Genomic DNA, 25,156 nt, shown 5'->3' with positions numbered 1-25,156 from the left:
ACTTTTTCTTGGTGGCCTTTCCAGCCATGTGAATTCAAGTAACTCTGGGTTTCAGAATGTGTCAAAAGAGTAATTCCACCACAGGCTGTTGTGCTCAAAATACCACCATGCAGACTGCCTGGACCCAAAGCAGGAGGTGTACAAAGGGGTAGGGTGTTTGCAGATGCTGTCTGTGCCCAGCAGAAATGGTTTTCACCCTGGGAGCCTGCTGATCCTTTCAGAGAGGATTTCAGCCTGGTCAAACTCTTCCCAGATAATAGTCTGCAGCTTGCACTGCTAAAATCAACCGTTTCACCTCTGCCACAGATCCTGACTCCTCGGTGGAAGCAGTTTTCCACCTCCTGCAGATGGAGAAGCTGTCAAGCAATACTGAAAAACTGGGGGCCAAACTTGATGTTTTTATCAATACATGTATACCTGCCTTGAAGCCAGATCAGTTTTGGGTTCTCCTCGACACTGGTAGGAATCCCTTCCTCCCCCATTTCATGAGGCTGGAGACGGGGGAAGAAAAGGCAAGGAGAATAAAATACTTCACATGCTTTGATTTTCCAGTTCATGAAAAAAATATTTTCATTTTTCCTAGCCCAGGTTTTAAGCTACAGTTACTACTGCTGCAGCCGCAATTAATATTTCACCTTCCAAAAAGAGGAAAAAACTGTCTTCCCTGTGGATTCCCAGGGAGACATTCTGCTCTGATCTGCAATTAGTGGTGGCCTTGGGTAAATGATCTAAAATAGAAATGTTATTTTTGGAATCACGATAGCTACTACTTTTTATTCCCCCTAATGCTGTTTTTTTTTTTTTTTTTTTTTTTTTTTTTTTCCCTTTACACTGTCATTAAAAATAGAATCCACAATTGCAATGCCAGTGCATTTTGGTTTCTTCCTGCAGCAGGACAGGACACACACTATCTTTCCAACTATACTGACACGAGAAATTGGACAGATTTCTAATCTTGCCAGCAATCAACAATCAGACTTGAAACACTGCACCAAGCGTTCGAGACAGAACTGGATCTGGTCTAAATTATCCTTCTCCCACTGACAATGGAGCTTGGACTACCAGGAGCTGTGACATGGCCCACTGATGCGTCAGACCCCAATTCAAAGCATGCTGAATCCACTGAAGATCCTTATATACATACATATATACATATATATATATATATCAGAGGTTGTTCAGATCAGAAACTTGGTCTTTAATTGGCATATATATGTAGCCTTACACACCTACCTGTGTTCCACAGGAGCTGACACGTCTCAGATGCAGTGCTGTTTTCCAAGTCATGCTCGAGTGCTTTGCAGAGGCTGGGCCTTGGATAGGAAAGCTGCGAATTACTGCACATTTTAACAATCTGACGTGCTGTGATATTCCTTGAAAGTTATTTCTGGTTGGCATCCATCTTACACTGTAGACAGTCTGCCCTGGCATTGTACACAGCAGATAAAGCAAGATTTATGATCTGAGAGAAAGAAACAGAAAAAGCAAGTGTTTGGGCAATGTAGGGTCTGGATACCCATATAACGAGTACACACACCTTTCCCAACATTTGGCTTTGGTCATTCTTGTGAGTATTGCAGGAGGAATGTGAGGGACAAATTATGCTTTTGAAAGCATTGCTCTTGAGGAAACCTGATGAGGGGAAATGGCCCTTGTGATTCACACGCATGGTCAAAACTTGGTGGTAGCTGCCAGCCTCATAAAGGGATGATGGACAAAGGGCCTGCAGGGCTTTTTCAGGAAGTTCTTCCCCATGTTATTTTCTGTCACTCTCCTGAACAGGTCCGTATTTCCAGCTCCTCAAGCACAAAGTTGAGGAAGCCACCTAAGCTGCCACCAGCACCACCCCTGCCCACCAGAAGTATTCCTTTACCTCGGCTGCATTTACTGGCAGGGTCAGCAAGCAGCCAGACTGCTGTCCCCTGCTCAGCTTCTCCTTCTCTCTTGTGTGCCTGCTGCTCTCAGGGTTTGCAGCCGAGAAAGCAGAAAGGAAGAGCGGGCACATCAGCTGGTAACAGTTCAGAAACAGATGTACATTCCTGCGCAAAACTCCGACGTTAGCATATCCAATTACTTTGAAACTGCGCTCTGCTCCCACTGTCTTATCCCTAAAGCCTTGCTCTCCTTCCCTCCTGCCTCTTATCTCTGCTGTTCACTCACTGCTCCTTTGCTTTTGATTATAAAGTTGTCACTGCTGGGTCTGTGCTTCGGGAAACATCCATCCGTGCAGCACACAGCCGAAGGAAACAAAAAACATGAAGGGGAATTGCAACGCGAGGCACGGCTGTCCTTGCAAAGACAGCACAGGGAAGATGCATGCCCCAGGTCACATTTAGCACCCACCGCCCACTCACCAAGGAATTATCGCCTTTCTATGCCACACCAGAAGTAAGGGAAAGAATCAGCTTAAGAAGACCTGGCTGCAGTAGAGGCCATTCAATTTGCAATCGGGGCATTTCTGAAGGGGGAAGCACCACTTGTCCCTAGCAGTGGTAGTAAGGAGGAGGAAGGCAGTGAGCACGACAGCATCTTTCTTCTTTCAGTTTGCTCCAAAAACTTGTGTCTTTGGCAGCCCCCCAACAGTGAAGAGCTGGAAAAGCATGCTGAAATGCTATCCCCCTGGCCCCCAGGGCACCCAACCTTTCCTGGCTTCCCACTGGAAGCAGAGGGGTAGGACAGCAGGAGACGGAGATCCAGATCCTCTGCAGCATGGAAAGGGTGATTTGCTGGCCAGGTCCTGCTGGTGGGACAAAGGACCACAGCTTTTGTATGGAGAATAATCACTGACCCTGAAGTCCAGTCTATATTCCCTGTTCTCCTCTAACAATTAACTTTAGAAGCCCGAAACAGCAGCAGCAGCACAGTGGGTGACACTCCTTTAAAACAGAACATAAAACTCCCACAAAACTTGTCTATTTTTCACATTACAGTTTCCATTTTGTCCCCTCTTTGCCGTGCAGCAGGAAGGATGCATCCACCATCCTCCTGTGCCAGAGGTACCTTTGTGCCACGGGGCCCACCACAAACCTCTCAAACTCCTTCTTCCTTCAGGAGAACCAGATCACATTTCACCTGGCTCTGCTACACACGTAGACCATGCCTTTGGTCTGCTCCAAGGGAGGATACTTGCAGTATTGTCAACACCACACGTAGCTCTAGTGCTGCTATGGGAATCGGTGGCTGTAAAGGGTACAGACATACCCAGCAGCTCTGGAACGATGCTAGTCAGAGCTGGGCTTATAGACTTTATAGTTATGGCACAGCCTGGTTTCACCATTAATTTCCCATAATGAAGCCCACTTGATACTAAAAAGCTTTGCGCATTTAGAGGTTGTGCACAGCAAGATCCCCCTTAGGGAGAAATCCTGCCTTGTTCTGTCATGCAAACAGTCCTTTGGGCTTGCTCACAGAAGCCAGGCAGGGGGCCGGGGCTGCTCACGCAGTTATTTAATGCAGCCGTGGTGCACGCAGGATGTGGAGGAACATTGGGAGCCCCGTGCCTGCTCCATGCTGCGCAGCCTGGACAAGATTTGAGCTGGACTGGGGCTAAGCCACGTGGAGCTAAGCCCATGATGCCCAGGAGCTGCATGTACCCTGCTCTGCCTTCCCATGGCCGTGCTTACACGGGATGAGCTCAGTGGCTACCACAAAGACAAAATGGTTGCGTCAGATGAGAGGAGTGTGTTTTGGGATACATGCCCCCAAAACCCTTCTGTCCCCCGTCCCTGGAAGGACCGAGTCTCACCCCATGGGAGAACCTCAAGCCCAAGAACATCAAGCCCTGCCTCGGTGGTCACTGTGGGGGCAAAAGGAAGACACAAACTATGCATTGCACGCACCTCAGCAGGGCAGCGGAGAGGAGAGGCAGCCACGAGTGGCTCTGCTTGCTCTCAGAGCTCAGCTCTGCTCCCCATGCTCCTGGCACTCTCACACTCAGCCCTGAGCAGCCCCGTGCCCTCCCCGGGAAGCCTTTGCAGGCTCTGACAGTGCCTCTGGGCAGCACACACCGTGCACAGCCCCGCTGCCCTCCTGCTCACCACGCAGCTCCGCGGCGTTGCACTGGGAAGGGAAGGGAAACCTGCTTGCTTCGGAAGCCCTGCTTTTTGTGGCTGGAGGGAGGAGATGTCCCTCTGGGCTTCGGTGTAGGTTTCCCCAGCTTGTGCCGTGATATTTTCACTTACAAGGGGGGCTTTGCCCTCCGAGGTGCAGTTTGACCTCGGTGCCTCTGCACCGACAGAGCTTTGTCTCACTTACGGGACAGGCGAAGGGCTGTAGCTCGGGTTTAGATGTCTCTAGCCCTAACTCAGCTAAGGGCAGCATCTGATCACGGACCTCCAGGTTGCAGACACAGAGCAGTGACCAACCCTTGGCCCCAGTTGCATGCCCCAAACCCTTCTGGAAACCTGGCTTTGGGGTGCGAGCGGGAGGCACCCGTCCCGTCCACCTCGGCGGGGTCTTAAATTGGATTAAAAATCTATTTGCAGAACTGCCTCGCTTTCCGACTTCTGTGCTGCACCTGAAAACCTTTCCTTTTGAAAGCAAACACAGGCTCTCCCCGGGGGCTGCCTGGGGAAGTCTTTCCACTATAAACATTACCTACCAGTAGTGGAGTCAGCCCCAGGCAAGCCAAAATTCCTTCTCCTACCAAAGAACACTTTCCAATCAAACCAGACATTATTTTTTCCATTAATGAGTGTTGATACCTACTGGAAAACTTTGCAAAGAAATGTACTCCAAACTAATTCTTCTGATACAACATCTACGTTTTACGAGTTTCTTTTGTCTTTCACTTTTTTAAAATGTATTTTATTTTCCTGCTCCGTATCGAAAACATGATATTCGCTGCTCAGGAATGTGTCTGTTCCTGCAATCTGGGCTTTTGCTGAAATCAGAGGTCCAAATCCGAATTTTCTCTGCACGAGCTCCATGGAAGCGAGCAGAGTTTTCCCAAATTTTCTCCGGTGTGATGGAGAGAATAAAAGAGATCTGCTGACTTCTGTCTGATGTGTCAGAAACCCGAGGGCCCCTGCCACAGTTTTATATGCCTGGGGATCCCACGATTTCAGCTGCTGGATAGACTGGAGGAAAAGATCCTCTGATCCACTTTGTCTCTCACTTCCCAAAAAGGGCTCCAAGGAGAGAAGTGGGGAGAAAAACGGGAGGCAGACGAGCTCTGGGGCACAATCTGCAGGGCTTTCCAGAAGCTATCCCCCGCTTTGGGATGACCCCTGCTCTGTCTGGGAGGGTCTCTCCGTGCCCCCCACCAGCAGTACCCTGCCAGCTGTCCCCAAACCTCCACCCAGTGCATCCCAGGGAGCTTCTGCCACCCTGACATCACCCATGGGGTGGTCCTGGGGTGGCAGTGGGGGCATGCAGCGGACTGCGAGGTCCCTGAAAAAGAGGGGCAGCAACCTCAGCTGGGGTGAGAGCGACACGCTCACTCTCTGCCTCGCTGCATGCGGGAAGGGGGCACCCCAAAATCCCATGTGGGGACACTGGGGGGGCTCCACCAGGGTCCCTGTCCCAGTGTCACGCTGTGCATCTCCTGGGGTGGGGGGTGGTGGTCGCGAGCTATCTTTTATTCGAGGTGCATTCCCAAGATTTTAGTTAAGTGTAACATAAAACTGTGAAAGTTTAGCAGGGGAAAAGCTTTCCTCCCACCGACCTGGCCAGCCAATCAGAAGGGAGCCCCGCACCTCCCTCACTTCTGACAACTATTTAGCAACTGAGCTCAGCTAAAGTTTCCAAAAAGTTAGAATAACTTCCTCTCTCCGAGACCTCAATTTTTTTGCACAACCCCGTCCTTGAAATAAGAGCCCTTCAAGCAACCTGGAAAACGTTTGGTCAGCAAAAAAAAAAAAAACCCTCCTGTTTTTCCAAAGGATCTGTCTCAGGAATTTAAAGCACATTTAAGACACACACACTCACATAACATAAGGAGGGGGGGAAAGGCTCTTCCCCTCCCCTTCTTGCAGAAAGCATGGAAGAAAGCTCCAGTTCTCCTGTTTCCCCTGTGGATAGCTTGGGGACCAGTGAAGAGGAGCTGGAAAGGCAGCCAAAGAGATTTGGCAGGAAGAGAAGATACAGTAAGAAGTCCAGCGAAGATGGCAGCCCCAACCCAGGGAAGAGGGGGAAAAAGTCTAGTCCCAGCTCCCAATCCTATGAAGAACTGCAGAGCCAGAGGATCCTGGCCAATGTCAGAGAGAGGCAGAGGACTCAGTCGCTCAATGAAGCTTTTGCCGCCCTGAGGAAAATCATCCCCACGTTGCCCTCTGACAAACTCAGTAAAATCCAGACCCTCAAGCTCGCGGCGCGGTATATAGACTTCCTCTACCAGGTGCTACAGAGCGACGAGATGGACAGTAAGATGACGAGCTGCAGTTACGTGGCTCACGAGAGGCTGAGTTATGCCTTCTCGGTGTGGAGGATGGAGGGAGCGTGGTCCATGTCGGCCTCACACTAGCCACCGCCCGGCCGAGGCGAGCGCGGCTGCCGAAGGGGTAGGTACCGCTTTTCTTCTCGGGGCGCGGGACGGGGTGCACGCAGCGGAGGAAATATAGAAAAAGAGAAAAAAGGAAAATAATTATTTAGATGTGCAGCATCTTTTATATTTTTTGGAAAAAAAAAAAAATTGGCGTTGTGTTGCTCTGCAAGGACTGGGGAGCAGAAAGGGGATTGCAGGGACGAGGGAAGGGGGAACCGCCATGGGGTGAGAGTTGCCAGAAAGCGCCTGCTTTGGGGAAGGGTTTTAAGAGGGGAAAAGGCGATCTGTAAAACAGGCTGACAAGGGGATCCGAAACAGCTGCCGCGCCACGCCGAGGGTGGCTGTGCCCAAAAAAACCCCAGGGCCAGGCGTGCAGCCCCCGGGGTGGCCGCATCCTCTTGGCGGAGAGGGAGCGGGGGGCCTGGGGGACCCCGGCAGGGTTCGGCTCACCCCACTGCACCCCGCGTTGGGTTTCTGCAAAAAGAAACGAGCAGCAGATGTCGGCTGCCCCCCGGGCCGTGGCCCCTTCCCCCTCCCTCAATAAAGGCAAACAAAGATAGAGGAGGCTCGGGTAAATTTTCGTCTGGTTTGGTTTCCCTTCCTCAAAGCGCCAGCAGAGCGAAGGTTGGTGTTAGGCTTTTATCGTAGTTTCTGATTTACTCTCAGCACTAAACCCTTCCTCATCATTTTCCATTGCCAGAAAGCTGCTTCCTCTTTACATTGCCTTTGTAATGTTTGGGGTGGGAGGGAGGAATAAACAGAAAGAAGGAAAAAAAAAAAAAAAAAAAAAAGAGCAGCTCTTAATAACACCCTCATCTCAAGCTAATTAAGCAGAGCGGCTCTGCGTTGTATCAGCCAGAGTTTGCGCAGGGCCGGTGGCTCCCCAGGGCTCGGTACATAAAGCAGAGCCCACTAACCCTGCTCGCTGCTGCAGGACACAGTCGGCTCAAAAAGGGAATTTGCCCCCCATAACGTGGTGCATGAAATAATTCCATCACCCGGAGAACCAGCTCCTTAAAGACAGGGAGAAAGTTTGTCCCAGCCCATTGGCCAGGCTTGTTTGCGGAGGCAATTCCATCCTTGTTGTAGCAGTAATCAATGGCCCGTTTAAAAACCTTGATAGAGCCACGGTATGTTATTTGAAAAAGCCAAGCAGCGCTCAGGCAGGGCTTACTGGTGGTGTAAAACGCAGACTTGAAACCATTTTAGAAACCACTTCAAGTAAATGCTTCCTTCGCGTCTTGAAGCTGTCTGCGTTTCGGTGCTGCAATTAAAGTTTGTCCATGCTCTCCTGGGGACCCCCCAAAATGCCAGGCTGCTTGAAAATCAGTTGCTCTACCCATTGCACGCTCTCAGGAAATAAAGGCTGTCTGCTGTTCAGTTTTGCTTAAATAGGTAACGCGGCTGTCGGGGGTTTTATGGCTATTACTAGCATTGCTATTTTTTGCATTGCTGTGCCCTAATTTCAACTGTGAAAAGCCAAAGTCGAGTCACTTTCTAAAAGGGTAAACTCCCCGTTTGTAAGACAGAGTGCCTTTTCCCATGCTAATCTGGCTGAAAGAGCTACAGCAAATAGATTAACAAAACACACGCAAAACCCAGGCTTCTTGTCAAAAACAGATGTAAAATGTCCCAAACACATATTTCTTCAGCAGTTTAGATTGGCTGAATACTGAAGCGCTGGGATGGAACAATGCATTTATTCTGTTGTTTCCTAAGTGATGTGCTGCCATTAGCCAATGGTTTTTTAAAATCTGTTATCTAATATATACCCATTCCCCTCTATTGCACAGTGCATTAGTGGCAAACCCTACATATTTTTGCCCCCTTTTGAAATTCCTTGTCAGTGGAAATATTACTAACATCACTCTGACAAGGCGGGCTTTGTGTGCGGATGCTCAGAGCTTATCCCTACATAAAAGAAATCGAGAGAGACATTTCGGGCTGCGTGAAAACCGATGACGTAGACCCAAATCCCGGCGTATTTTTGGTCTTCGGAGCCAGTCGGCATTCAGCGCCTTCTCCGTAGCCAGCTCCCAGCCTGGCAGCAAGAGATAGCTCCTTTCTCAGTATTTGGGCACTCTGCAGAGGGATGTCCCCCTTCCTTCCCTGTGCATCCCCAAGCCCCCCGGCTGTCCCGCTCGCCTCTGCTTTTAGCGTCCGGGTGTGCATGCACACGCGTGCGGTTGAACTGTTGAAAAAGTTGTTGACAAATGGCCTGGTGTGGTGCGGTGCGGTGTCAGATTCTATCATTTATGGCGACAAAAATTATGTCTGCCAGCAAAATAAAATAAAATAAATCACAAGATCCTCCAGAAAACGCTCCAAAATGGGCAAATGTAGCCGGGCAGCATGGCGTGGGCTTCCACATGTGCCTGTCCCAGACAGAGGTGTTTTTATGCACAACAGGGGAGCTGGATGTGCAGCTTGTATGGCAAAAAAATAAGTCATAGGGAATGACTATGCGAATTTGGGATCCGCTCCTGCCTTTTCTAGGGAGCAGTGAGCGCGGCACCCGCCGGGTGAGCCCTCTCGGCTGGGACTGCCACGGCTGTCCTCCCGTCTGCATGGGTTTTGGGGAAAGTAGGCAAGGAAGGGTCTTCCTCAGAGGGGTGGTGATTCCTGCTTGGGCAGAAAAATCCGAGGAGTGCTTTGATTAGAAAATCAGAGCCTTGGGAACTGGTGATATGCCACCTGGCCTTTGCGAATGGCAGCAGGTCACTGCGGCTCGCTCCTCTGGCCATGAGAGGTTTCCCTGTTCTGCTCACCATAATTACAGGCAGCTTACTCTGGTAGTTTTGAGAGAAACAGGCGCAGCTTTGCACCTCAATTAGTGCACCAGGCAATCGGATGTTTCAGCAGGCATGCAAAGCTCGGGTCTTGCCAAGTCTTCATCCCCCTGACCCTCCGTCCTCACCATCAGCACCTGTGCCCCTTCCCCTTTGCAGCCACCTTTTCCTTTTTCCTTCAGAGCATTCAAAGTGCTCTAAACCTCCAAAAAAATGAGTGAGAAATAAAACACATTTCCCCCTTATTCTGCCCGGTGGAAACAAGCCTGTCCGTGCAGGATGGCAGGGGTGGGATGGCAGGAACATCAGCAGCGTGCGGAGCACACCCCCTCCTAAGCCCCTGTGTTGGCAGGGGGGCTCTGCCAGCAGCCCCCCTCTGCCCATTCTCACTCATGGGCTTGCCACGAGCCCTTCGCTGTCCCCGGGCTGCCACTTGCAGCAGCAGCAGCACCTCTGCCAGTGGGTCTGCATTTGGGAACCCACGCGCGTTGTGTGTGTGCGATACGCAGCCCTCTCACCGCTGCTTCCTTAAGATTTCCAGGGCCGCTTCCAGGACAAAATGCTAGCATCCTATTTCATTTCGTCCTTAAAGAAGCAAACAGATGTTATCTCTGCTGGCCCTGGGAACAAGCTAATTCTATAGTTTATGAGAGCAGGACAGTTAACTGGGGGTGCTGTGACACTGGAACTAAGCCCTTTTTGTCCCCAAAGCCCTGCTTTTTTATACGCATCCTTAGAAAATGTAAATATATTTCCTTGACAGGAAGGATTGTAAAGTTTGGTATTTACATTATTAGGTTTATAGCATTTTTTTTTTTCATCTTAGTGCATTTAAAAGCCCAGCAAAATGCATTTTGGATCTTCTGTTTACGTTCGTGTCTTTTCTTGGGAAAGAATAAATCTGTTAGACAGCGTACACCAAATGCATAGCAGTCAGCCAGAAAATGCTCAAATTCAGAGACCTTCGTAAAGAGAGGGGGCAAGAAAAATTCTCCAGCAAGGCAGACAGGCAAAGGCAAGTCATGGACTATAAGCACATAAACTAATTAATGATTATCAAGAGTTAGAGACAGGCATGGTGGAGAGATGTGTAGGACTGAAACGGAAGGGGTGCTTCGAAGGGCAGTAAAAGCATGGTTTTTGCTTAATCCACTGGAGCCGGTGCTGTGGTAAAAGTCCTGTCGGGAGAGATGTGCATTGAAGGGTCATTAAGGGAACAGTAAAGGCATACATTTCAGCTAAGTAGACCTAATTTGTCTCCAAATTAGTCGTCCTCGCACTAGTCATCGGTGCGGAGTAGCTCCAATTTTAAGAGCACGCAGGGCTTCAGCATTAAAACAAAGAGGCAGATTGCAGCGCTTTCTGAATACCTCCCTTCGCATTCCTGCCTTCAGCTCTCCTTGGGCATATTTCACAGAGTTATAGGTAGTAGTAATAAATTAGCCCTGAAGATCACTGCAGCTTCTTACAGAGCCGGGACAGATCCTGTAACCGCAGCTGAAATCTCTTTTGGGGACATTTCTTGTCACTCTTTCCCCCTAGCAATATAATTATTTTTATAGCTGCAGCTCTGAGAATCATTTCCATGTGGTTCAGCACGGCTTTGAAATCTCCAAGCCTGAAATCTCCAGAATTTATGTCTTGCTGCAAAACCGTAGGAATAGCCTGATGAGGCCATGAAACTTGTAAGGGAATGCCACCACAACCCAGAGCACAAAGCAAGCCCTACATGTAATCGGGGAATTACAGCTGCCGGGCGGGGGAAGCATGCATTTGGGGTAGCTTTTTTCCCCCCTCTCCATGCTTTACAGAAGATTAGGGAGAAAAAAGGCTGATCAAACATCATGAAAACACTCCGGGCCAGGTTCTCTGCTGGCTCCGAGCATCCTTGATGTTTTTTGTAGCGGGCCATCCCATCAGACGTCTCAGTGGGTTGCTGTAAGTGACTTGGAGAGTGCTATACACCAGCCATGATTTACTTCTTAGGCAAATTTGGAAGTGAAGAAAAACAACAAATCCTCCAGCTGGATACTAGCAGCATCGTGCTAATTAACGATTAGTTCTCGAGAATTAAAACAGTAGAAATATTTGCTGGGGAGAAAGAAAAAAAAAAGCACTAGGCACCCCAGCATTTAATTAGATTTGTAGCTGTAGAAGATGACCACTCAGCAGCAACAACTAATCATACACAAATAACAAATGAACTCAGCCAGCCAATAAATCAAGGCGCAGCAGCCCTTACCCTCGTACCCAGCTCTGTAACCGTTTCCACGCCAGCCCTGCGGCCGGACCCTGGGCACGGTGGTGGCTTCTCCTGGCACCGGAGGAGCCCTAATTACGGTGCTTCATCACCGGCACGGCCCCGGCACTGCCCCACAGCAGGCTCCCCGGTGCACGGAGGACTCTTTGCATGGGCAAAACTGTGCCACTGGGGCCAGCTTCTGCAATGCCCGTGTCTATCTCCCAGCGAAGGGAGCTAGCCCTGCCTTCCTAGCCCTGTTTCGGTGGGATTTCTGCACCAGGAGGACTATTAGGCTGAGTTAAGCAGCGAAAAAGCCCTTCTCCAGCAAGCTTCTCGGCTGGGCTCTGCCCACGTTCTCTGTGTGCAAGGCGGCATTAAAGCAGGGTCTCATCGCGGGGTAGCTGGTAAAATACAGCACCTCCACTGATTTTTATTTTTTTTCCCCCCCACAATCTGTCACCCCAAGAGTCCAAGGCTTTCGGCATTTAGCAGTAAGGAGGGCTTCCCTCCGGCAAGGCAAACCTCCTCCCTGATAAGATGTCGCACATCGGGATGACACCAGGTGAACGTGGACCTGCAGACACGAGGGCTGGCCCCGCTGCAGGAGGGTGCAGATGAGACTCCTTCCCACAGAAAGGCTGCTGGCAACAGCTCCCATACAAACATTAACCAAGCAACAACAACTGTTAAGTCCTGCTGCTTAAACAAGGTTTCAAAGGGGTTTAGGGCTAATATATCCCATAATTTGGGATATTTTTTTTTTTTTTTATTTTTTTGCTACTGCACTTCGGCAAACAACGACAGAAGCGGCACCTTGAAATTTGCAGACCCTGTCCTGCGTGGCTTGCAAAAGTGATCAGGCATCAAAACGAAAATAACCCCTCTGCAGTGCGCTATATGGTGAACTGGAAATGAGCAATCATCCTTCCTCTCCCTCCCTTTTCCTTCTCCTCCTGTCTTCTTCTCCTCTCCATCTTTTAACCACAGCTTGGAAAACAGAAGAAGAGGGGGAAAAAAGATACAGATGTCTACTGGTTCAGCTTGATATATATTCACTGGAAGAGGTCCAGTAAGCCTGCGCTAGCTTTAATTGAATTCCTAATAAGATAGTTTTGCCTTGTTAACTGCCACCCCCAAGAAGCAGCTTTACCATTTCCTTAAGAGACACCAGACCTGCCAAACACGTGCTTTCAAACGTATGAATTAGGTTTCGGATGAATTCAGCCATCAAAAACCCTCATGCGGTAATTTATGTTATTATGCCTTCGTTTTAAGCTGTTCGGGCCTCTCTTAAAAATCATGAATTCTTTCTTAAGTGTAAATACACCTAGTTGCTCAGAATTTGGGGGGTGGGAGGGAGGTAGGGAGAGGGTTTTGCGCGGGTCAGGGCTCCACCACCTTTCCTGCACGGTGCAGGCAGCCCCGAACCTGAGGGAATTTCTGTGCCTGGTAAAGCGACTGAAATGCAGCCGAGACCCATGCCCCGATTAGCTCCTTAATAAAATTAATTTAGCAGAGGGCTCTCACACAAACACACGCATTTGAGACCGACTCCTGCAGCATGCTTTCTGTGCATCGTGCAGAAGCCTAGCCGCGTAATATGGCTCATGAGGAGAAATTCCCAGCCAGGAGGGGCAGCTCAGAAAGTTATGGGCATGTTAAGAAGAAAACAAAGGGCAGGCTCAAGAGAGAGGTGAGCAGGCGTACGCTTCCCAGAACATGATTTGCCATTGAAGCAGCGTGGTTTGTCTTTAGTTATGCCTAGGGAGCATGGTGGCACCCCGACGTCCCATGCTGTCCCCTTGTGGGGTCCATGTGGGTTCCTGCCTGCCCCACAGCACCAAATTCGCATCCAGAGGGCACCCAGGACAAAGAAGAGAAAATATGGCTTTTGGTTGCTGATTCTTTCTGTATTTTATGGCTCTCCTGCATGGCCCCATCCCGCATCGCACTTGGGTGCCTGGGGCTGCTGCCCACGCGGCACGGAGCAGAGCAGGCTTGCGTCCTCCACAAGGGCTGACCCTGTATGCAAACAGCACACCCTCCTACCAGCATCACTGTGGGCTCTTGGAGAAAAGCATTTGGGGCACAAATAGCCTGTTTGTTGAGTTTGAATGGGGAGAAAGAGCTTGGCAGAGCGTCTAACCGGAGTGCCTGTCCACTTGGCTCTATCGCATGCCAGCGCCGCGCATGCTGAGCCCCGCTGACACCAACTCACATCCCACAGGTGCGAGCTCCTGCGAACCTGTAAGGCTTTCTTTACCCCACAATACAAGGGAAACACCACGGCCCACACTCCCCAGGAAGGCACTGGGATGTAAAACTACGTGACAGGTTTACGCAGGCCCGATGAGATAACAGTGCCCTTAAAAAAAAAAAAATAGAATACATATATATGTATATAATATATTCATGTATACTTTTACACATTAGATAACATTGCTATTCTGCTAAGGAAATTTATTATTTCATCTGACGCGCTCAGGCAATTTCTGATCTAGCCGAGTCCATGTTGTTGTCTGTAACTGGGAGCGCGATGCTGCGGGCACGACCCTGCAGTCTCAAAGCTCTCTTCCAGCTCAGTGGGGTTTTATGCACCGAACAAGCAGATATTTTACAAGAGGTTTTTTCATCCTTTGCCACGAGAAGGGCTGTTTAATAGGTTCCTGTTACTACCAGCATTAAATAATCTTTTTTTATGCCGTATGTCTGAAACGTTCATTGTTGGAGCACAGCTGAGCATCTGCTTTCTAGCCACCTTCCCCATAGAGAAGAAATTGTCCTTAGGTTTTGGTGCAGAGAGATGATTCAGGTTTGGAACTGCAGTTTATGAGGATCTTTTCTCTCGGGGGCATCGTACGTTTCCAGTGATCCCCTTGGAAATGTTAACCACACAACCTAGAACTTCTTGTGATAACTTAATGTGCATGAAGTAGGAACTCTCCATGGGTTTATAAATTTATCCCAGGGAAACCCGAAGCTGAGGGCACCACGGAAAGACCTCGTTGCCCTAGAACATAATTACAGGTGGCTCCTTTTTGGCCAACAAATGTCACTTCACTGCAGCCTGCCCAGAGAGCTGGAGATGCGGGGTAGCATTTTCAGTGGTGAATTTTCAATGGGACTTAGTTAATTTCAAAATTTTACTCTTAAGCCCTGTTATTTTTTTAAAGCAGGCAATACTTTCACTTGTGGTGGGTGGCGAAAAGAAAATATTTTAAAGTGTCTCAGGAGCCTAAGGGAAGCTCTCTGAAATACTAACGTGGGTTTGAAAATTGTAGCCTCTTCTTAGCTGTGAATTCTGTCAGAATTAAGTAGAAATGCCTGGCCTACAAGTGACAGTATTTTATTATTCTGAAACCATTATTGTCCTGTTTTCTCCTGAAATTAGGAAGGCTTTTCATGCACACCACAAAACGCCTGAGCAGATCCTGACTACGTTTGTAAGATCTGCCCATTCATCCTTGCTCCTCCAAAAAAATAAACCTCCCGTTCACAGCCCGTTCTGTGCTATTTCCTAACGCCACGACTCTACCAGCCGTGCTAATCGGCGGCGGTGTATCTTTGCTCCCCAGTGCAATTTTTCCTTAATCCGTCATTTAAAGGTTACTACACAAGTTTTCACATTAGCTTTAGCAGCATTTGGCTGGCTGTATTATTATTATGAGGAATGCAAAACCTCTTTTTAGATAGAAAACCCATAGGCTGCCCCTGGAATAACTCTTGCACCGCACTGATCTGTCTGCCTTGCAGCTCTTATTTATTTCAGGCACATCCTTAAAATCTCACACACGGCCAAAATATTTCAAAACGGGGGGTTTCTTGGTTGTTTCAGCAGCTTCAGCCTGACAAACGAGCACGGGGACCTTCGGAGGAGCACCTCAGCACAAGCTTGCCTGCTGCATGTTGTCAAAGGCCCCCTTTCCCCTGTCCCCCCAGCATGTGGCAGCAGGACAGGAGCCACCCCAAATCGGTCCCTTTCCCCCAGGCAGGGATGTGGAACCACCAGGGTGCAGGAGCCGTAGGAGAGGGCTGAGAGGCAGATGAGGCTGCTCCGCCGATTTCCATTTTCTTAGGAAACTAAGATTATTATTATTTTTTTTTAATTTAAAAAAATAAAAAAAAAAAGGAAGAAAAATGGTATTTGGCAGCAAGCAAAGGGTGGGGATCCCTGCCAAGGCCTGGACAGCTGTACCTTCTTCCCTAGCAAGTTGTGCGATCAGCGAGGGCCGTGCAGGAAGCCAAGAGGAGTTACCATAGCTGCCACATTGCATTTTGCTGATCCTCCCTCTGGGAGACACCTTAAAGAAACAAACCCACCCTAACAGCTACGCGAGCGCTCGCGCCTCACCATGCATCAGAGGAAAACTATGGGTGACCTCTCAGACGTGCTGCTTTGTTTTTTTCTTTTCTATTTTACTTTTTTTGTTTTTCCTTCCCCCAATATCCAGCGATCGAGGGCAGGTTTCTGATCCAAGAAAAAGGGGACAGTGGAGGAGGAGAGTAGTTTATACACAAGTTTTTCCGTTTTCTGCAGCCTCGCTCGCGCTCGGCTCGCACACAAAAACACAACGTGCCTTCCTGCAACTTCCCGACGGCTCAAAATAACCCGGGAGATTGTGCAAAAGCCTCAGAGCGCAGCTCTGCAGTGAGGGCCGGTCTGCCCATAGCAGGCAGCTGCTCGCTTCCACTGCAAATCCCATTTTCCTCGAACACCTCTCCAGCAGAAACTTCCAAGAGGCTTTGCCCTCAGGAAGGGGCAATGGGACACCGGGTGCCCGATTTGTTGCCCAAACGTATTGAGATGCTCTCCATACCCTGCCAGTCCCCAAACAGCAGCTTCCCAGGCTCAGGGGGGTCTGTTTGATCAAAAATTGGTGAGGAGCACAGCTGAGTGCTCCTGATCCCTTGCTGACTCAGCATCTGCTGGCACTAGAGGGCAGGATGTGCTACGTGGAGCAAGGTGGGTTAGAGGCTGCATGCAGGGCACGCATCTCACCTCCCTCCCCCTGCCAGCAGCGTGAACAGGGCAGGAGCTGCCTCCCAGCACTAAGCAAGGAGAACACGAATTTTGCAGCCAGCATGTGCTGCAGCAGGACAAGTCTCCTGGCTTCTCCAGCTTTTTTGAGTCAGGACACGGAATGGCAGCAGATGCACATCTACCACTGCCAATCACAGCTGTTTGCTGCTTTCCCAGCCGTGCAAGTCAAGGTGAAACATTTTGTCTTGCAAGGGGATGCTCTGAGCAGTATTGGCTGGCGCTGTGTGGCAGCTTCTGGACAAAAGCATTTGGTGGATCAGTTCAGCAGGCGCAGACAAGCTATACTGCAAATACTGTAGCTCAGACTCTTGTTAGTGGCATTTTTCTTTATTTTCCGTATCACTGGTGTGTTTTTCTATGTAAACAATTAAACCTGTCCTGTCCTCTCATCTTAATAGGAGATTTAAGACCAACTCCAGACAAAACAAGTACCCTTTTTTTTTTTTTTTTTTTAAGCTATTTCAGTAAATAACCAATATTTTGAAAGATCACTATGGGGTGGCCCTTTCATTAGCAAAAGCCTCGCAGCATTTGGCTGGCTTCAAGAGAAAGGTAATTTTGGGTTTTGAACACCAGGAAAGCACCTCCCGACCCTACAGCCACAGCATGGCTGATGGGGATACCCTATATGTGAACACAGGAGATGTCGTGGGCCCCAGAAATAAGCAGTACTGTTTGTCAACATCACAACTTGTCACAGTTGCCAGCACCTCAACAGGTCCGGTTGTAGTGGTGTGGCAAACCCCTGCCTGGAGCCGGCCCTTTCCAACTAGGGGCTCAAACACAGTCGGTGTATTGCGTGTCCCCTCCTGGCTGCTAGAAGGGTACCAGAGGGTCTGCCAGACAGCATCATCCTCCAAAATGTAAGGCAAAGCTCCTCTAAAATGTAAGGAAAGGGGTGAGGGGTAGCAAACTGAGCCCAGTGAGGCGCTTAGCTTGCCAAGCAGGCTATAGCCCAGGAGAGATCCTCTGCCCTGAAACCCCTGCTCAGAGCCTGAATTTTAAGCTTAGACACCCAAAAATGGCAGGGGGGAATCTTTCGGGATGATAATTGAGATACTGGGTCATGGAGATGAGAGGGACAAAACCAAAATATGTTATTATTATACAATAATATTCTTTCTCATCAAGAGCTTCTAAACAGAAGAAGTTTGTGGTAGGTTTTTTTTTTTTTTGGTTGTTTGGTTGTTTTTTGGCTGAAGTTTGAGAGTGGGAATGCCTTACCCTGCTTACCCTCAGTTTCCCCCTCTGAGAAGCAACACTAATGCTCTTCCTAGGAGTGCCTATGCTGCCTGCCAACCTTGCAGCCTCTCCATGAGACAGGACCCTCCACACACAGCCTGTAAGCAGGGAAGGGACCTGCATGTAGAAGGGCCGAGATTTTGTCAGAGCACCCCACACCTCCCCGTCCCCCTGTGGTGTGGATCGTCCACCCGCTCCATTGTATTTTTAGGTGCTTTTTGCATCCCAGCGGGATCCAATTGCTGCCAAATGGAAAACGGCTCTGCACTGGGGCCGGTCTGAGAAGCCTATCTACAGCAATTTATATGCATTTCACAGCTCCTCGTCTCAGAGATCTAAATTGCAGATGTGCGCTTCGGATTTGGAGAGGGACAAAACGGAAGTAAAAAGGTTAAACAGCTCTGTGAGTCATTCCAATACACGACCTACTGTTGATTTAGAAACCTACCTCAGCAGTAAATACAGAATAAAGTTCTCCAAACTGTTTAACCTTTTGTATTCTGGCCAGCAAAACAAATAAATGAGAACAACAACAACAAAACAAAACAAGAAGAAAAAAAAAAACAAAAAACAAAAAAAAAAAAACAAAAAAACACCCTCCAGAGTCAGAAAAGCAACAATCTGGAACAACTCCGCAGTCGAGTTCGTACCAACAAGAAAGTGACCCAAAACGGGTGACCCTAAAGATGAAGGGAAAGGAAAAAGAAAAGGAAAAAAGAAGGAACAGCAGACGTGAAAGGCAGAGAGACGGGCACACGCATTAGCGGAGCGGATAACGAAAAAGAGGCAGAGTAGAGGCTGTGCTGCTCTCTGGGAACGGCTCCAGGCAGCACAATGCAGCAGAGATGAGCAACCGCTTCCCAAACAAGCACAGGGTTGTTGCTCAGCCAAGTACTTGTAGTTTAGGGCACAATGAGAAAAAAAATAATAAAGGAAAATACTCCCCGAACCCCACTCCTGCTGAGTTCAGCTGTCTGACCTTGGTTTGAGAAGCAGTGGCACCCTCTCTGCGAAGGACAGCAGTTTGCACCCAGTGTCTCCCTGCAGCTGCACAGGCTCAAAGAGGAACGGCCATTACAGTCTCAAATTATTTACCCACAGGCACTTTGGTTGCAGTATTTAGGGGGCTAGAGGCACCAGGTTGACTGCAAAACGCATCTCAGGTGTGTAAGTGGGGGGGAAAGCTGGCTGTGTAATTGCAAACAGGCACAGCATATGGGATCCCTGACGTGAGAATTAGCCTCATGGCAGGCACAGCAGCAGGTCTTACCATGCACGCAGGATGTGCATGCACTGGTGTTGAGGGCTGGAGCAGAAGGCACATTGCGGGCTGTGCATGGAGGTGCCCTTATCTTGGCTTTGGGAAGCCCTGCAAAAGCATCGAAGGCAGCTGAACCATGCAAACCCCCCAGACCTTGTTGAATGTCTCTATTTCTGCCTTCAAAGCACAGGGTGTAGCAGCGGAAGGAGAGCTTTCCCTGGGATTTGAGGCACTGAGTGGGAGTTAGAGAAAGGCCAGCATCTGCTGATCTCAGGGTACCACCAGGAGAATACTGCACAGGGATCTTGAGGAGTTCACTTGGGCCAGAGCCATCCCGAGGACTGCAGTTAAAGCAGAATCGCTGCAAAACCGTGCAAAGTGACCAGGGGAGCCAAGGGGGCTTCAGAGTCCGAGCAGTTGCAATGATGAAAAGGAAAACTGATGAGCAAGCTTTTGCAGCATAAATCAGACTTCTCCTTAAATGTTTAGGCATGCTTTAAGTCAGCAGGCTCTGTGCCGTGGTTTGCACACCACCCAAGATTGCACTGAGATGGGGATGCATTTAAAAATGACCACTATGGTTAGCAAACAGATGCAAAGCTCAGGGCAGAGACAGAGCTGTGCGGTGCCGCTGAATAATTCAGGCTCTCCCTCATCCCCTAGATCAGGGATGCAGCCCCCTGTACAACAGTGACAAAGTGACAACTGTGGAATTCAGGACTGTTGAAAGCCGTGCTGATACCTCGAACATTTCTCTCTACCTTGCTGTGAAAGCCCTCTTGTTCTCCTGCAACTTCTAACAGCCTGCACCCCTGGTTCCTCCAGATTCCCCTGCAGCCCCCAAAATCTCTGATCAAAAAAGAACTGAGCCAGGATTTCAGAGAGCATACTTCAAGATTTTTGCTAGTTTTGAACTTGTACAAGGGCAGGTATTCAAGTTTTTCCACTTGAAGTCCGAAGATTAGACTTAAAGTATATATATATTAAAAATACTGCATTGAGTAAATAAGACATTACATGCTCAGTTAATAACATTTTAAAAATTACATGGGACTTTAAGAAAACATCAATAAAGTAGAGATAAAGCTAGGCATGGTGACAGCAAGAGAGGTTTCTGGAGCAGTAAGGAAAGCAGGAAACATCAAGATTTTTTACATTGCAGACGTTATTGAGCCAGGGGTGTTCCCTAATTATGGACATTCTCAGATATGTGTTTCTGTACCTTCCCCACCCTGTTCAGTTTGTTCCTTTTCTTCCCTTTGTTTTAGATCCTAATACACTGGCATTTGCTTGCTACAAACAGACACAAAACTGCAGGACCGGCCTCTGTGCTGCCGCCCCTCTTGTGAAGTGCTCTGGGATCTTGGGGAAGACGCACCTTTTGGCAGCATAACCCTAATAAATGCTGGTGGCGGTGGGAAGGAGCCATCCCTGGGGCTTTAGGTGCCAGGGAACCACTGGGAAGCAGAGGGAAATAAGGCATCAGCTTCCTCTGAAGCCTCACTGGTTGCACAGGAGGAGGATTTCGCGCTGTTTTGCAAGGCTTGTGCAAGGAGGAGCCTTAGGGAACGCAGTCAGTGAGATTACAGAGGGCTGCTGGAGCATGTGTGCTCACGCACACCTCCCCGTCTGTTGCTGGTATCGAGCGTGACGGCCAGCAGAGAGCTCAAAACTGAGAGAAGGCACAACACAAAGCAAGGGGGAATCTGAACCGAGCGCTGGGCTCGTCTCCCGTGAGAGATGGAGCAGAGGGAGCTGAGGGGGAGCAAAGAGCAGGCCAGGAGGAGCCTGGGAGACCAACAGCAGAGGAAGCAAAGGGCCTTGGAGGCCCGGGAAGAGCCGCCAGGCAGAAAGAGCAGCTTGGGCTGGGATGTGTCACAGAGGGAGACTGAGACTAACCAGGCGCCACGCTAACGTGAGGAGTGTGTTCCCAGTGGGGATTTCCGCCTGGCTGCGCAGGCCTTGGTGGCCCGGGGCTCTTCACAGAGCACTGCCTCACACGGGTGTTGTGGGCATGGTGTCTGGGATGGCGTGGGGAGCAGCCAGACCTGCCACGAGTGTCAGGGTTGGGGCAAAAATAAGACAGCTTGGGTGCAGAAAGGCCCCTGGGTGCCAGCAACACAACAGGGATGGGGACAAGGCTAAGGGTGCCTCCTTCACACCTACACGTGTTCCAGGGGTAGAAGAGGCAGGGGAGGAGGGGAAATGTAAAATGGATACCCAGAGACAGGCTGTAGGGTACTGGGAAGGTTTCCCCATTTTCTGTCCCACCATTCATACAAATCTTAACCCAAAGCTGAGCTGAAGCCTCCGCCACCTCCTCCACCCGAGAAGTAGGTGCCCAGCTCCCCTCCTGCAGCCTCTGGGCTGCTACAAACCTGGGGGAGCTCAGCCTTCACCCCGATGGTTTTGCTGCTCCCCAGCCAGCAGGCAGCCAGGTTATTTTGGAGACCCACAAAGGAAAGAACCAACACAACCAAACACAACTGAGTTGAGGCATGAAAAAATTATTTCATCCTCACTGCCTGCAAGTGCATGCTCCCTGCCAGATCATCACACTGAACTTGGCCTCCCAATAGCCAAGACCACCTTCCTCTGACCTGTTATTAGGGAAGTGACAGGGTCTGACAGGCAGACTGGATTTGGGAGATGATGTCAAAGAAATGTAGGGTCCCTTTAGAGCTGAAGGGCATCAAATTTCCTCAGCCCTTTTGGAAATATCAACCTACATTCATGCCTGAGGTTCTTTACCATTTAGTTGCTGTTTGAATCCCTTGGGAAAGGTTCTTTAAGCCATAACATGCCAGACCAAGATGAGAGGGGTTAAGCAAGTACTGTTGGAAGTCCAGGAGAAGGCACAAGATGGTTCAGAGCAGCCCCTATGTATGTCCTGTTACTGCAATGGCCCAGGGCATCTCCACAGACATCAGTCACCACTGGCTTGCACCTGCAACGAAACTTTCCACCAGACATACCAGTATAGCTCCCAGTAATACTGGAATGCTTTGTTGTCTGTGCACAAATCCTTGCTCCACGTGGGCATTATTATCCCTGCCCGAGAGAGAGCATGGGAAGATCTTTGCAGACGTGGAAAAGGGGAACGGGTTCCCCCAGGACAGCTACAAAACCCTGACTTCTGCAGCCAGAGGCTAGCTTGTGTAACCAGGCCTAGCTCCAACAAAAGCAATAAACTCAGCTCCTCCTTTGGTTAATGGAGCATAGATGGAAATGGTTTGGGTGGTTTATACAGGAGAAACTTGACAGCCCCATCGCCTGGATTTAAGAGCATCCAATTGCCAGAGATGAAACAGGCAAGTGAAGTGACTGGAGCCGAGAGGGACGTCTCTGGGAGAAAAAGCAATGCCAGCAATTCTGGTTAGTGTCTGGAGTTGCTGTGATATTGCACACTTCATCTAGTTTCCTTATCCCAGCCCTACCCAGCTTTGGGGCAATGTGCAAACACTTGGAGATGGGCGTAGACCCTCCATACACGTCAGGATGCTTTTCCAGCATGCCCTGCTCTGGAAGGCAAAGCACTCTGGTGGAATGACCCAGGAGTGTTTGCCAAAGAGGGACTGAGGGGAGGGAAGGAAAGGAAGAAGAAAGTATTTAATAACTCCCAAATCATTTTTAAAAATTCATTAGCTATTATTTCAGCTGTGTGACCTCCAGAAGGGACTTTCTAGAGGGCCAGATTATGCAGTCAACTGAAAATATAAATAAGTATGGAAAGGGCAGAGATCACTTTATTCAGCCAACTTGTGTGGGATGTCAGGTTAAGTTTCCTGTAGGGTGCGTGCATGCTCTTCCAGGACACGAGTGTGGCCCAACAGCTCCCCTAATCTGAGGACACCTCCCCAGTCACCAGGCATGGCATTAACCAACAAGTTACCATCTTCATTTGTGGAGTGCACATTTCCAAGGGCTTCTCGCCAGTCCCACAGGAACAGGAGCACATTGCACTGCTGCGAGATTTCCAGCTGCAGTTCAAGTGGGCTGCAGCCTCGGACACGTTGCAGAGACTAGTTCTCAGCAAGCATGCTATGGGTAGGGGTTCATAATTCATAATTCCTGGCTGAAGCATTCACATTTGGGAATGGAAAACTTGTGAACTCCTTTCCATTAGCACCTCTCCTTTCTTCCACATTCAAGGGAAAAGACTGTACCCCAAGAAGCATCCAGCATTCCTGAGCCCGTCCATTTCATTTACTCATTTGTTGCTATAAGGTACTGCTGTCTCTAGGAGTCCTTTAAACTGAGGAACAACCGATCCTTAGAAACCTATATACTTTTCAAGTGAGGATGTAATAAGAAACACTGCTAATTGCATTTGCTAAGAACTGAGAATGAGGTGGAAACCAGAATCTCTTTGGTTGTCAAAAACAGCTTTACTTTTCTTGAGAAGAGTTTTGCAGGACCTTGGTAAAGGAAGTGGTTGGAAAAAAACAACATTTCAGAAGAGAACTTACTGAGGCAGTGAGTGAAGAGCTCCAAAACCTCCCTAAACTCCAGAAGCTTGCAGCATTCTGAGCCCATGGCATACATAAGGCTCAAATCCCTAATTTGGGCCAAAATTTCAGTGTGTGTGTCCCTTGGTCACTCTCTATCTCTCATGGAGAGAAGACAGACCTTTGTCAGAAGAGCAAAGCAAAACTCATAGTGCACATATTGCTTCTAGCCAAACAGAGAATTAAATTAGGAGTGAAAAATACAGGTTACACCAGGAGCCCTACTGAATGCTGACCTCAATAGTATCCCTATGGCTGCACTCCACAATAGCCAGACAAAAACAAAACAAAACAAAACAAAACAACTTTAATGGTGAAAAGTGCAGAGGAATGAAGTTACTACAGACATCTTATGCTCTTCCATACCTGTAGTGTATTTAAGTATAAATATCACAGATGATCTGTGCACTGAGTGTAGAAGCACACTTCTTACGACAGACGTAGACCAGTACTTCGCTATACCCTACCTGCATTCAGTCTGAGTTCTCACTGAACCTGTAGGGCTTCCATTTCAGTCACTGGACTCATCCAGACTCCCTCACTGTTCACAAACATGCCTGCGCAGTTTTAACTTGGGGGTAAGAAAAGTAAGGAAACATTTTTCTGTACTGCAGACACAAGCTGCATGTAAAACTTGGTTGTGTGGAGCAGAAAAGCTATTCAGCACCAGTCACAGACACAGGCAGTCAGATGAGAAACACGTGAGCAGCAGTTTCAGGAAAGTCCCCGATTCACAGGAGCATGAGCTTAGCTCAGGTCTGCACATCCTAGGACAGTATGTGAAATACAGAGAGGAACAGCATTGCCAAATTCAAAGCATGAAGTCTTTGTTTTGAACAGATGCAGAGAGCTTCTCTCCCTCCCCCAGCAAGGAGATTGCATCGGTATCACAGTAATATAGGTTATTAGCTCAGTGGGAAACTAGCAGGGTTCAGATTCAAAGGCTCAAGCAAGTCCAGCTTGCAGCTGGCAAACCTAAACAAGACCAGCCAGCTGGTGTTGAGCTGAGTCATCTGTACAGTGATTTGGTTGAAAACGTTGACTTAACCCATTCATATAATCACCCAAATCCAAAAAACCCGACAACCGGAGTCAAAAAAAAATGTACATCTGCATTTTGCAGGATGACAGACTGGAAAAGACCATGTAAACCAATTTTCCAGGGCTTTTTATAGGCTTCTGTGTGCGTGTTGCATACAATTCAAGTTCTTGGTAGTCATTTGTTAGTCTGTTCTGATTCAGCAAAGCACATGACACATCCTTAGTGCATGTGATAAATCCCACTGAAATCAGGGGGGCTACAGGCACACATTTAGAAATTAGGCATGTGATTAAATAATTCACTAAACGGAGGCAATCTTAGGACATGCAGGTTTTTTTTCTTTTTTTTTTTTGTTTTTAATTTTTACTCAAATTGTTTCTTTAGCAGCATCTCTGCTTGTTTCTTCCTCCAGGAGTCTGAACTTACTGGAGTAAGAATGTTTACTCCCCTTTTAAAAATCATAGCAAGGGAATGACCAGCTTCATATTTTACCTCCCAAAGCCATAAATTTTAGATGTGTGGTGAAAAACTGAAGCACCTGCAGGAG

At 48.7% G+C, this 25,156-nt stretch overlaps 1 protein-coding gene across 1 annotated transcript in view; it reads left to right on the top strand.

Annotated features, from left to right (window-relative positions):
• The first annotated feature begins 5,738 nt into the window (after window positions 1–5,738).
• The window catches only part of TWIST2 (twist family bHLH transcription factor 2), a 35,710-nt gene continuing 16,292 nt past the window's right edge, over window positions 5,739–25,156 (top strand). The window contains exon 1 of the mRNA XM_005022507.6: window positions 5,739–6,500. Coding sequence (XP_005022564.1) covers window positions 5,981–6,463 — 483 coding nt within the window. The 5' untranslated portion in view covers window positions 5,739–5,980 and the 3' untranslated portion in view covers window positions 6,464–6,500. The remainder of the gene's footprint in view (window positions 6,501–25,156) is intronic.

The sequence above is a fragment of the Anas platyrhynchos genome, chromosome 7 (assembly GCF_047663525.1).
Source record: "Anas platyrhynchos isolate ZD024472 breed Pekin duck chromosome 7, IASCAAS_PekinDuck_T2T, whole genome shotgun sequence".
Taxonomy (NCBI): Eukaryota; Metazoa; Chordata; class Aves; order Anseriformes; family Anatidae; genus Anas; species Anas platyrhynchos.
Note: the sequence above shows the minus strand (reverse complement) of the source record. Positions and strands in the feature narration are given on the sequence as shown.